General features: G+C 50.1%; 1 protein-coding gene across 7 annotated transcripts; it reads right to left on the reverse strand.

The window, feature by feature from the left end:
• Nucleotides 1-594: 594 nt before the first annotated feature.
• CEP68 (centrosomal protein 68) lies at nucleotides 595-11734 on the reverse strand. Of its 7 annotated transcripts, none has more exons than XM_049800996.1 (8): nucleotides 11724-11734; nucleotides 9592-9683; nucleotides 7061-7486; nucleotides 5072-6526; nucleotides 3595-3717; nucleotides 3248-3344; nucleotides 2212-2366; nucleotides 595-2077 (listed from the first exon to the last, which is right to left on the reverse strand). In XM_049800996.1, the coding sequence occupies exons 3-8, from the start codon at nucleotides 7439-7441 to the stop codon at nucleotides 1712-1714; spliced, it is 2577 nt and encodes an 858-aa protein (XP_049656953.1). In that variant the 5' UTR covers nucleotides 7442-7486; nucleotides 9592-9683; nucleotides 11724-11734; the 3' UTR covers nucleotides 595-1711. The 7 variants fall into 7 exon arrangements, with proteins under 7 accessions (XP_049656953.1, XP_049656955.1, XP_049656954.1 ...); XM_049800998.1 differs by lacking the exons at nucleotides 9592-9683; nucleotides 11724-11734 and adding an exon at nucleotides 10796-11484 and having other exon boundaries at nucleotides 595-1084; nucleotides 1829-2010; XM_049800997.1 differs by lacking the exons at nucleotides 9592-9683; nucleotides 11724-11734 and adding an exon at nucleotides 10796-11484 and having other exon boundaries at nucleotides 595-1084; nucleotides 1829-2077.
• Nucleotides 11735-12854: the final 1120 nt, after the last annotated feature.

Raw genomic sequence — 12854 nt, forward strand, 5'->3', positions numbered from 1 at the left:
AAAAAAACCCCCACAAAACCCAATGAATTATCATTCATAACTGTTTCAGTTTTAACTATGCTTTCACCTTCTACTTGTGCAGTACAGAAACTTCACTTTGTTCCGTTCACAAGAATGGGAGGAAATGATGCACAAGAACATGATGATTGCTATTTAGTTTAAAGGTTAATTAAAGCCAAGTACTAACATTCTGTAGTTGGCTGCAACTTTTTGGCCACTTACCTTGTTATGCTGCTTCAGAGATGCCCTTTTCTGTTGCAGAAAGTGTTTAGAAACCCTTTGTGAATGTTTTTTGAGCAGTGAACTGCACTAGCTGTAAGAGGGGAAAGGCACAACTCTTCACCCAGGGAAACCAGCACAGCACTAACACAACTACTGCAAATAACAGGTGACAGCAGTTTATAGATAACTTGGTTCTTCCCTGGGTGTACTCACCTGCTTACTATTTTATCAAGATTCATACAGCATATTGGCTCTTCAATGTTCATGCATAAGGAAACTGAAAGTTAAATAGGCTCTGCTTCATCAGGGACTGGTAACTATAAACAAGAGTTCAGTTTGCTCCCAAGAACCAGGAGTTGCTACTTCTTGGCTTCTAGCACCTATTTTTGAAGAGCATAAACAAAACATGAGAACGCAGCTATTAAAATCACACGGCTTTACTTAGAAGTGAGTTGCACGGCACACTATGGATTACTCGGTTAAAAAAACCAGCGTGTTCTTGACATTTTGCCAACACGTGGAACAAGCCACTTAAATAAAAAAGGAAAGCTACATTAAAAAAACAAACCAAAAAAAGGCCAGCTGTACATTCCTCACAAAACATTCCAGTGTAGTCAGCACTATTAACTAGACATCCCAGTAGCCAAATAACTGCTGTACAGCTCGCCTTTCTCAAGCCACAGTAAAAAAAACCCAAAACCAAACAAACTGAAATCAGCCCAGCCTGGCTGACTCCAAACACGGTGATCATAGGTATTTGGCATCTCTGCAAGAGGTGAAAGAGGTGGTTTGGTGGTTGCTGCATTTCTTCTCAGCCATCCCAAGACTGGCTAACAAAGCCCAGGTCTGATAGAGGCAGCACCTGAAATAAAAGGAATTAAGTTTGCTACTGTGCTTTGGCTGCAAACCAACAAACAAACCAAACCCCCATGCTATACTTAAATCAACTCCACATATGCTCAGTAGTGTAGAGGTTATAGTCAATGTATATTTAGCAATTTTAAAAAGAAAACAAAACACAAAATACTTAAGCTATTGTTACTCTCCTTAAAAGTACAGGAAATAATTTTTTGTCTTTGCAACTCCAAATTTTAAGGCATGCCATGGAGTCGGCCATGGGAAAATCAATGCTCTGAGCTAATGCGGGGGGGTGGGGCGGGGGGTGGCAAGGTTAGCCTGCAGATCCTAAATTCCTACGGCTTAACAGCTGTCCTGTGTCTCTGGACCCAGCACCTTGCTAACACCCATGATTGTTTTGTACAGACACAATTTTATAGTGATTCCCAATCCCAGTGTGAGTGGCTGAGGCCTGTGGTAGCACACAGCTGACCCCATTGATGCTGCTGTGCCTCTGCCCTCAAACACCACGCACCCCTCAGCCCCTTTAAGCTAATGCTCCTGCCATGCCCTCCTGAAACACTTTTATCTCTGCAGTTTTATTTGAAGGAAGATGTCAAGAAATCAGCAAACAAGTTTTCTAGCCCGTATTTTACGCCCAAATTAACTTGCATCTCTTTCCCACTATGACAGGGCAAGCAGCATTTTTCTCTGAGAGAAAAAAAAACAACAAAAAACCACAACAAACAAACAAACAAACAAACAATACCCCTTTCCCATCTTCCCTCTGCTGTCCAAGCGATTTCAGTAGAGCAGCTGTATGTGTTGGGCGGACTGCTGATGATCCCTCCACCCTGACTGACAGCGACCTGCCTGCCGGCTCCCTGGGTCCCTCCGAGGAGCTGCCATCGCTGTCATCACGATCTTGGGTTTCATCACACTGCTCTTCCCCTGACACACATTTAACGACGATGGGGCATCCATTTTGAGATTGCCCTTGCTTTCTTCTCCTTTTCGGCTTTCCAAACGTCACATTAAAAGAAAAAATAATAAAGCCTGATGTATAGTGTTAGCTAATTTAAGTGTTTTATCTTCCTACACTTCCCTCCCTCTCCTCCTGCCACAGAAAGGCTGGTTTGCCCCCCTGCTTACCCACTGAGCAGCTGTCTGCTGCACTCCCTTGTCCTCCATCCTGTCCTCACCCTGCATGGGACCCACAGCAGCTAGAACGGATTCGTACAAGTGCTCTGCGTGGCTTTCTAGCTCTTCTGACTGTTTTGCAATCAAACCCAGCGTGTCTTTCAGAGCTGGAAAACAAAACATATGATGGAGGTGGTAGTAATGTGACAATTAATGTCTGTAAGAGCAGTAAGAGAGTTCCACTCGCTCAGATGATAGACTTTTGAAGGAAATCAAGTGTTAGAAATCAATAAACTGATCTTCATCCCACCCAAGTTGTGATGCAGAGTTTGGAGGGGGTGGAAAGTGACCTACGAGGCTCCAGGTTAAAACTGAAGATACAGAAGTAGGGGCTCCCAAAGGAAACCTTTGGGACTGTGTAAAAAAGCCCATCTATAATGCAGCACTTGACCACTAAAGCCCCTTTGGTGACTGCAGACCCAGCCTGTCCTTTAGAAATCCCTTGTGCAGGATGCACCAAATAACCAGAGCTACTGCCTGATGTGTGCTGCGCCACCAGCCAGGCTGGGCTGTCTCCCCAAACTGGCTGCCAACACCCATCCTGGGATGCACCAAGTGCAAGCAGGGTGTGAAAATCGCCTTCTCCTGTGCTGGACAAAAGCATCTCCTCCCAGCTGCAGGCTGACAGCATCCCACAGCCCAGTGGGATCTGGCCATGCTGCAGTTAAGATAAAAACTTAAGGGACCCGTAAGAGGCAGAAACCTATTCATCACCCATGATGGATGGCACGGCACAAGGCAAGGGTCAAGGCGTGGTGCAGCTGAAAGTGTTCAGAAGTAATCACTTCAAACCTCCACCTCACCTCCAAGTCTCCAGACAGCAATGGAGGTGTAAAACCCTTTTCACTCCCATACAGCTGCCAAATGGCAAACTCTGCTCACCAATTCCACACCCACACACATGTGGGGCCAGGGATTTCAGGGGGCAGATGCTACAGCCAGCATCACTGGCTGCGTCCATGACCAGCCCTGCTCAAGCACTCCTCACCTGGCGAATTCGATGCCATGCAGTCAAGGAGAGCTTCTCCCCTCTCCAGCACGCTCTCCGTCAGGCTCCGGTGGTTGGCCACATCTTTCCTGAACTCCTGGGAATGAAAGGGGAAGAGGAGTGCTGCTTAGAAGGGTTTTTGGCAGGTCACCCAGCGAGCAGTTTCCCCCGAGCAGGTTCCCAGTACTCCGATTAGGCTTTGCACACTCGATGCACCCCGCATCACCTGCCTGGACCATGCCAGCAGTGCCTTGCTTCCCACTACTTGCTGCCCGCAGCACCGAAGAGTGGGGAGAAATACCTACAAAGTAGCGGTGCAGCACCGAAGAGTGGGGAGAAATACCTACAAAGTAGCGGTGCAGCAACGCCTTCACACTCTCGGCGTCCAGCGAGGCTGGGACCCAGCTGTCGGTGATGTCTGCGACATTGTACAGCCAACAAATTAGCTCTTCCAGCTGGCAGCAAAACATCTACTTAACGAAGCATAACAAAAGGGGTTACTGATCTATTTCGGCAACAAAGACACAGCAGAGACAGGAATAGGTGAGCCAGTGGTGTTTCAGAAACCACCTGCTCCTTGCTCCTCTCCTGCCCAACCCCCCCACACAAACATCCCTAAGCTTGGGAAACCAAGGATCAACAGAAAAAGAAAAAAGGCAAAAAACCCTAAACCCCTAAACACACCCCAAACCCACTGTGTGGCAAGAATTGAGGGTCACCATGAAATTGCTGCTATGGAGGTGTCAGAAGCCAATGGCAGCCAGGCTGAAGGAAGAGGTTTGCCTCCACCATCTCCCAGCCAGAGAGACACCCTACTCCTCACCAGACCAATGCAGTTAATTTGCAGTTGCTCTTCCCCAAGGGTTCATCTCGTTCAATTAAGTGCTTTCATTTATTTTTAAAGCGTCTCAGTAAGGGATTATTTTTGTAAGATGCTGCACAAAACCCAGGGGTCTCTGCTCTCACTGAAACCAGACTCCAGCTCTGCTCCTGCTCCTCGGGGTTTTGCTATAAAGCTGAACTGCTTCTCCCTGGCACCATGATTTCAGGCGACAGATAAACCCTAATGCTGACAGTAGAAAAGACCCTTTTATTCCCATACAAGAGGAGGGGATGAAATGCACTGGTGTTTGTAGCTATGTGCACGATAATAATTACTCTCTTGCAAACAGCTCAGCATTGCTTCCAAATTCAGCCTGGGGCTGGGGTGGGGAACAGGATGGAGGGGAAGGTGGGGAATAATCCCCACTGGCCAGGGAGCACAGCACTGGTGGCGGGATGGCCATGAGGCATCACTTGCCCAAAAAAATAAAAATTCACAAAATAATTCAGAAACTCTTCAGAGAAACCCTGCCAGTTCTGCCTGGCCTTGTTATACCCTTAAGTAGGACCCAGTTCGGGGAAGACGAGAGAACCTGGGATGAAGGGCAAGGCCAGCCACACCACATTAAATAGCTGAAGTGATAGGGCAGGCAGCGAACACCGAACTTCACGCTGGTCTAGCCCCAACCATGGCTCTCGCATCTTCCCAGTGCAGCAGTGCTGCAGGATGGGCGGGCCGTCCCCCCGACTTGGGGGAAGCCAAGTGCCACATTTCCACCGAACCCAGCCCTGTGATGCTGAGCCCCAGGAAAACTGAGATGGGCTCTTGCTCCATCAGAAGAAATTATCTGCTCCAGTGAGCCCCCCTGCATAAATTACTACCAGCTGCCAGGCACCAAACATCATGCAGAAGGGGGAGCCTTAATTAATTGTGCCATAAACACAGGCAACATTTTATGTGAGATCTGCCCATAATAAACTTTATTTCTTGTCTCAGCCTACCTTAACACACTGGGCAAGGGACTCGCCCTCCTGGCGCTTCTTCAGATGCCCCTTGACCCGTGGTTCATTTAGGTACGTCCCATCCAATGCGCCCCTGAGACTGGTTGGTACGTGAAGCCCCCGCAGAGGATCCCTATGGATCCGGCCACATGATTCAGTGTCTTCCCAGCTGGGCTTTCGAGAGCTGTAGGGGTGCCACAGCCCAGCATAATCCTCAATATTACCTCTTTTGTCCCTGCCACCCACTTCTCCAAAAGGAGCCAACTCAGCTGAAAGGGGCTGCCTGCCGTCACTGTGACGTGGAAGGTTTTGGTGGTTGTGCCCAGGCGTTCTTACAGTTAAGGAAAGATTGGACAAAAACTGAGCCAGCCTTTCAAGCTCCTGCAGTCTCGGAGGCAGGGACAGAAATTCTTCATCACCCTCCCACTCTTTCCTCAGGGGGAGCACTCCTGTTGTAGGTAAAAAACTACTAGTGCTTTTCGCCTGCCCTTTGTAGTTTGGAAAGGGGCTCCCTCTGGTGCACCAGCTTCTCCCATCTGCAGCAGGGCGGCCAGATGAACCTGGCTTAGCTGACTCTGTCATTACATCCTTAGCAGAACCTCTAGAAGGATGAGAGGAAGCACTCTTTGCAAAGGATGCTTTTGCAATAGGTAAAGGTTCATAGTATGAGCCAGCTCCTGAGCGGCCTCTTTTTCCAGGCCCTGGGGCGGAGAACCTGTCTGCAGAGGCCATGAACCCCCAACATCCATTTTCTCCACTTCCCTGAGCCTGCCCACCTCGGCCGTAGATGCTGGTGGACCTTGACGTGCCCTCAGGGGAAACAGAAAAGCTGTCCAAACCTATTCCTGAATCATGAAGGAAAGGCTCCGGCATCTTTCCTAGCTTGTATCTTGGCTTCAGTGGATAAGCATAATCCAGCAAGTCCTCGTACTCTTTATTGGGATTCCAGTGGGGTGAACGACGGTCTGGAGATGGGGGTAATGAATCTGGTATGGCACATGACCAGTAATTGGCTTGGTATGATGACATCTCCCTGATGCGCTCCACGGTGGTGCGGTCATCAAGCAGAGGACTAAAAAGCTTGCATGCCCGCGGTGCCCTGCCTTCTGCTGCAGCCCACCAACAGCACAGGTCCCGGGTGGCAGTGCCTGCAGGAGAAGACACATCTGCGCTGGCCAGCATACTTTGGGCCGGCTCTTCGGAGAGGCCATTTTCTTCTGAAGACAGAGTGGAGAAGCTTGATGCGGAGTGGCTCCGCAGGGCACTCTCAGGGCTGGGTGAGGCTCGGGGCCGCAGGACCTCTGGGGTGGAGGATAATGGTGATTGAGCTGCCAACCTTCGGTTCCACTGGCTGGCACGGGCATCGTGGCAGCTGTCAGCAAGGATGCTCTCCTCTGCAGAGCCGTGCCGGCTGGGAGGGCTGGATGCCGGCTCCCAACAGCCTGATGCCTTCACCTGCTCAAGGACAGGGGGGAAAAAGGAACGGGAGAGAGGGACACATAAAATGAAGCACAGCATCCAGACAAAAGGCTCCTTTGTGCTGGGACCTGGAGATAAAAGCCCAGGCCTGGACTCGCTCTGAGGAGAGGCTGGAAGGGGAACTCTGTTCTGTTTGCGGGACAGCACACAGCTGCCCGAAGCCCAGAGTGGGGCTTGTTTTTAAGTAAAGGCATCCCAAGGACTTGAGAAGCTGCACGAGCCATTTGGCAGCAAGAAGCACTTATTTAAGGAGCCCAAGAGGCACTTATTCAAGGAGCCCCATCACGAGTGACTTTCCAGCTCCATGGTGGTAATACAGGAATGGAGGCAATGGCTCAGGTGTCAGAGCCCAAGCCTTTCTCCACTGTACGGCTCAGCCCGGGGCTGGGGTTGGCACACTCCGGCTGGAGGAGATGGAAAGGCCCGCTACGACAGCCCAGACAAACAAGGCCCCACCTCACCTGGGACCTCCCAGTGATGCAGCAACACCTGTACATACAACACTCTCACCTGCTGCTCTTCTGGGGAGAGGAACCGGTGGCTAACATGATGAGGCACATCGCCATCGACAGCTCTATAAATTAACATCTCTGTCTCTGAGAGGCTTGCTCTTTCTCTGGGAAATCTGGATGTGGATGCTGAAGACACTTCTTGGTGGTAGCTCGAACCTCCCTGGGTAACACTGGTGGCCAAGCGACTGCGTCCCCTCATTGCCATGTTCTCCATCCCTTGTGAGCAGGGCGTGGCTTCCTCTGCCCCTAAAAGCTGGCGCAGGCTGTCCACTAGCTCCGGGTAGTCTGTCTCCACCTCTGTGCAGTCCCACCTACCATCGTCTTCAGCCTTCCCACTCAGTGAGGCTTCAGAAGTTGATTTTCCCACATCCACAGCCATGAGGACAGAACTTCTTCTGCAAGATGATGCCAAGCCTTGGGCGCTCTGAAATACACAACACACAGTAGTGGCAACTCACCGTCTCCCCTTGTCTCCATGCCAAGTAAAGAAACTGAGTACGTCTAATAATGAAGATCTTAAGCACGTTCTGGGTCAGACCCCAAAAATCATGAAGTCTCATCTTGGTGCGTCAAGTGGAACAAAGGAAAGAGCAAACCTTCATGTCTCAGCAGTGTTTTCTGGTTTCGAGGACATGACACACTGGGAAAATCTAATTAAAGCTCTGGCCGCACCGAGAATAAACCTGTGCTTTACACCTTGCCAGCATGGTGCAATTGTCTCCTGAATTAATGGCCAATTTCACAAACAGTTTGTGCACCATGAGGTTACAGGGCCCAAAAGAGACATCATTAACTAGGATGTAAAGGACCTATTAGTGTGACTGAGTCTTGAAGGCTGTTGGGGTGGAAAGTTGAGGGGTTTTTAAGAGACAAACTCAAAACCTTGAAATGGAAGCCACCCAGAAGTGAGAATTATATATAAAAAATTACAGGGAGAGGTAGGAGGCTGTAAAACCCAAACTTGGCACTTAGCTCTGCAGCTTCTACCTCAATTCATGAAATTAACTCTTTGTGAAATTAATTAATGGAAATACTTGCTCAGCCAATGACACATTTTCAGGCGTGCTGTAGAGCCAAGCCCATTGCATCTTGCTGCAAATCCTTCTAACATGAGGTATTATTCTCGAAGCCTGAGCCCTGGGTACTCCACACAGGGAGGTGCTCCACCATCACCCTCTTGCTGCCTGTGCTGGCCTCCAGCGAGGAGCTGCAGCAGGACAACCGATAAACCACATCAAGGAGACCCAATACAGCACACGGGAGATCTTGTTTTGCGAACACCAGTCAAAGCCAAGCACCTCTTGCGTTCACCAAGCTAGAAGGACTCAAAAATACTCTCAACATAAATGACACCTTGCGGGCTCTCCACAGAGCATCGAAACAGGCACTGCCAAAATCACCACGTGTAGGCTCTGTGACACTTAGTCGCAGGTGGGCATCCTCAAAGCCCTGGAAACACTGAAGCCTCTTCCAGCAGCTCCAGCCCAAAGCAGGTTGCCAGCATTAGGAAAACACTGGTAGAATGGTTTTGCCAGTATTCACCCAGCTAGTGCTGGGCTAGCAATGGAGAGGCCAGCCAAGGGAGCATCGACAGCAAACTCAACTTAAAAAGGAAAAAAAAAAACCAAACCAAAAACCAAAAAGGAGGAAAGAAAGTATTCCTAAACAATACTTGGAAGTGGGAAGCAAGCTGATACTCACACCCTCCATCAGCTCTTTTGTTGTGTTCTCGTTTTACGATCCACCCCTCTGTCAACAGAGGTTTTCCCACGGGCAGAGCCCATGCATGTGAACAAAGAGCAACGGGGCGATGTGCTGGGTCTCCAGGGGAGACCAAATCCCCAGCACAACCCGCAGCAGGCACTGCAGCTGCCTTCCCCCTCCCTGAGAGACGGCAGCCTGTACGACTGCTGGGCAGCTATATTCAGCACAGCAGCAGCTGCCCAGAGGGCAAGTAAAGCCTGGGCTCTCCCAGCCCTCCAAGCAAGCTGCGTCCCTCTGCTGACACCTGGACTCACCCACTTGATCGCTTAAGTCGCTACTGAATACAACACCCTACGCACACCATGTCATCCTAAAATCGACCGTATTGCTCTCTTTTTCCCCTTAATATACCCAAACAAAATGGCATAGTAATTGCAATAAACGTAATTGATAAATGTACCCCTGCTAAATTCCCTACATATTATACAACAATATATCATTAAAATATATGTAAGCATATATATCTTGTTTAACAGAAGATAGGTTTCTGATGCTAACAAGAATATCTCAAACCACTCACGAACCCATGTGTGTTTCCCACATAGCACGTGTGGGATTTCTTCATGTATCCATCACAGGTTTTTAGGGCCAGAGGTCTCCTGAGCCCCAGGAGGCAGCCCTGTGTCACCTGCCAACCTTCACCAACGCCCATTCAGACCCTCTGAGTTAGTTTTGCTTAGACAGTCAGGCAAGCAAATCGAATGCCAAATCCAACTTACAGGTGATTTAAGTGCCCAGAAAATCCTCTGAGATATATTTGCTTACCAGATTTGAAAGCCAGAGCCTTGGCCACAAGAAGAAACGACGCTCGCTGGCTGGATTGCTCCTCTTCCAACCAAAATCTCATGAGAAAAAAGCTGCCGGGGTGACAAATCGTAAGGTACCACACATTAAATTCCAGGATCTGTTTCAGAGCCTAAAAGCCTGCTTCAACTTCACCATTTGGGGCACTTTCCTCCGTGACAGGAAGCAGGTGATTCAGCAGAGAACATCACTAATTATCGCGACATGAACAGGCATCTCACCGGCTCTAATCCCTCCTTGCACATACTGGCAGCGCTGTACATCCAAAAATAATCCAGTAGATTTAAGTTTTAACAGAGAGGGGAGTGCTGGACACCGTAGCTTTGGACATAAATGCCTCAACAATCAGTTCTGTTGTTGGGCAGTGATTTTAAAAAATATATAAGAGAAAGAAAAGTTTAACAAGGCACCACTGCAGACTTTAAAGTTTTAAATTGAATGTGCAGTAATAAATGATCGACCTCGGTACCTCTTTATTTTTAAGAAGATGCCACATTAAATTCAAACTGATGTTGAACATCATTCTCTCCACCAGATTTAGCGGCTTGAGTCGTGTGTCAGTCAGCCCAGTAAAAACAACTATAAAAAACATAGATAAGCTTGGCCTTAAACCTGAAAAGGATGTGTTAAGCAACATTAAAAAAAAATTATAGGTCACAACCCATCTGTTATTTTTGTAACTACACAGGAGCACAAAGGCTGAACTATTCTGAACTTTCAAGACTATTTGTTGATCTTATGGACACAGCATGCAGTGATACATATTTCTCTAACACCATCAGTCTTTAATAAAAGAGCAAGTGCTGGTTTGCAGGTTCATTAAATCTCCAGAAGCTAATTGGAAGCTAAAGAGAAACTGGCAAACCTGCCACTACACGAGTGAGAGTAAATCTGCTTATTTCAGAATTTGTAAGAATATTCAAATGGACACCAGAGTTTTCACTGCCTTTTCAAAACCCTCTAATTCAGGCAGCTAATTTCAATTAATTTCAGGGAGAGCTAGACACCCAGCCACACTTGGATGCAAACTAGATGGGGAAGTCACACACATCCAGTACGCAGAACAGTCATGCAAGAAGTCATACTTAAAAACAGAATGAAAACGCTAATGCCACTAAGTGCAACTCGCAAATACAAGAGCAGCTAAAAAAACAAGGTTTCTCACCATTTTCCAACAAAACCACAAAAACTCAGAGCTCAGGTTGCCAGTGGTAGAGACGCATCAAGATTAACCCTCACGATGAGAAGCAAGCCCAAATCCTCAGGTAGGACTGACACAACTGTGCAGAGGGACGTACGACCACAGCTTTAGGCACGATGGAGACTTTCCACTGGCCTTAAAACCACATGAAAACTGCCAGAAATCCCAGCTACACCTGAGCCCTCAATTGTCTCACCAGCAATGGGGCGGCTCAGAAGCGGTACCCGTGACTGGTTTTTTTAGATAACAGATGAAGACAGTGGCCGTTTCATTCGTTTCAACAGGGGAAGGTCCACGGGGACCTCTCAATTAAAGCGATCCCTTAACTTTTTCACGTCGTCAAAAGAAAGCTGCCTGCCAAAGAGTTGCATAAACTCCAGCAGACAAGAAGAGCTGTCCCAACGAGAGTTGGCTGGTGGACTTCAACAAGAGCAGCAGACGCTGATGGGGTTTCCATCTCCCACCAGCCCTGGTTTTGCTGGGGAGGAGCTTTTTTGTTGTTTCAGGGACAAAACACACTGCTCTTGCCTTTCAGGGCTGCGGAATTTGGGGTTTGGGTGGTGGGGTTTTTTCCTTTTCTTGCATGCTTCCAGCCGAAAAGCCTTTCCGCAGCTGAAAAAATGGCACATTAACCAAAAAAAAAAAGAAAAAAGAAAAAAGGCAATAATGCCGAGGAGGCACCGCACCCTGGGGATGCCCGCCCTGAACTGCTGGAGACACGGATGCAACGCGCCACGGGTAACGGGGACGGGCTTCCAAAGGGAAAGCCGCCCGCTTCCTCCCCGCCCGCCCCCCGGGCAGCACCCGGAGCTGCTGCTCCTCCGTTCCGCGCCGTTCCGTTCTCCTACCCGCCCCCGGGGACCGCCACCGCCTCGCCCCGGCCCGCACCTACCCAGCGGCGACCACCGCCGCCCCCGCCGCCACGCCCCCCCGTCCCGCGTCCCAGCCAATGGGAGCGGCGGACGCTACGTCACCAAGGGCGCCCTTGCGTCCCGGCAGCCAATGGGAGCGGAGCGTGGCGCTGGGCCCCGCGGCGCGGCCGTGATTCCGGCCCCGCCACCCCCGCCGCTGGGCGGGGAGCGGCGACCCCGCTCCCGGCCCGGCCCCGGCCCCGGCCCCGCTGCCGGCCCCTGGCCGAGCAGGGGTAGGGAAGGCAAATTCGCCGCCTGCCCCCGGGGACTGGAGCAGCCCCCCGGGACCGTCGGGCGCTGCGGTTGCTGGAGCAGCGTCACCTCCACTGCCCTTGAGGAGCTTGTTGCGACTTGAGGGTGTTTCCTTTTATCCCATAATCGACCTCGCCGGGGCTGAGCTGTGCGCTGGCAGCCCCCGCACCTCCCCGGGCGTTACCGCGCTGTTTCTGGGGTGGAAAACGATCTCAAAATGGTATTGCATGAGCAATGACTGCACGTGTAATGGCAAATGGGTTTTAGCATCCTACGAGCACGACGCAAAGCCCCTTCGGCCACAGGAGGAGGTGCCGGTGCAGGACCTTCCTCCGATGTAGCAGAGCGGGGCCTGGTTCAAGACCAGGCTGCCGGCGAGTGCAGAGCCCGGCCGTCGGATGCTGGTCGTGCCCTGCCCTTCGGGCAACTTTCTGGGTCGATCCTCATGCCTTTCGGGCTTTGGAAGCAGGCTGCTCCAGCGTTTGTAGCCGGCCAGACCCTTGCTTCTTTGGTGGCTGGAGCGGCCACATGCCCCAACATGTGCCCACGCCCCGTAGAAAATACAAACCTTTCCCCTTGTTTCTGTCCGTAGGCTGATTCTGGTGTTTGTCTGTATCATCCTGGAGTTTTATTTCTTAGATAATGCTGAGATTTCCTGGAGGTCAGTTATTCGGTAAAGCACTTTATGAACAATGTTGCTGCCAGCTTTGGATCGTGAAGGACCAAAGAGACATTTCGGGTTTGCCCAGCAGTCGGGCAGCAGGGTGAGGGGAACAACACAGGTATCCCAAGTCCCTGGCTAGTGCTTTGGTCCACTGGCCACACTCTTCAGCCCTGCGGCATGTTCCAGCTCTGCCACC

The sequence above is a fragment of the Accipiter gentilis genome, chromosome 5, assembly GCF_929443795.1.
Source record: "Accipiter gentilis chromosome 5, bAccGen1.1, whole genome shotgun sequence".
Classification (NCBI taxonomy): Eukaryota; Metazoa; Chordata; class Aves; order Accipitriformes; family Accipitridae; genus Astur; species Astur gentilis.

Excerpts from the sequence above, each read along its gene's own strand:
- CEP68 (XM_049800994.1), bottom strand. Across the intron at positions 2,367-3,247 it reads CATGGCATCGAATTCGCCAG|CTCTGAAAGACACGCTGGGT; the intron begins GTGAGGAGTGCT and ends TTTGTTTTCCAG. Across the intron at positions 2,078-2,211 it reads AGCAGACAGCTGCTCAGTGG|CCGAAAAGGAGAAGAAAGCA; the intron begins GTAAGCAGGGGG and ends ACGTTTGGAAAG.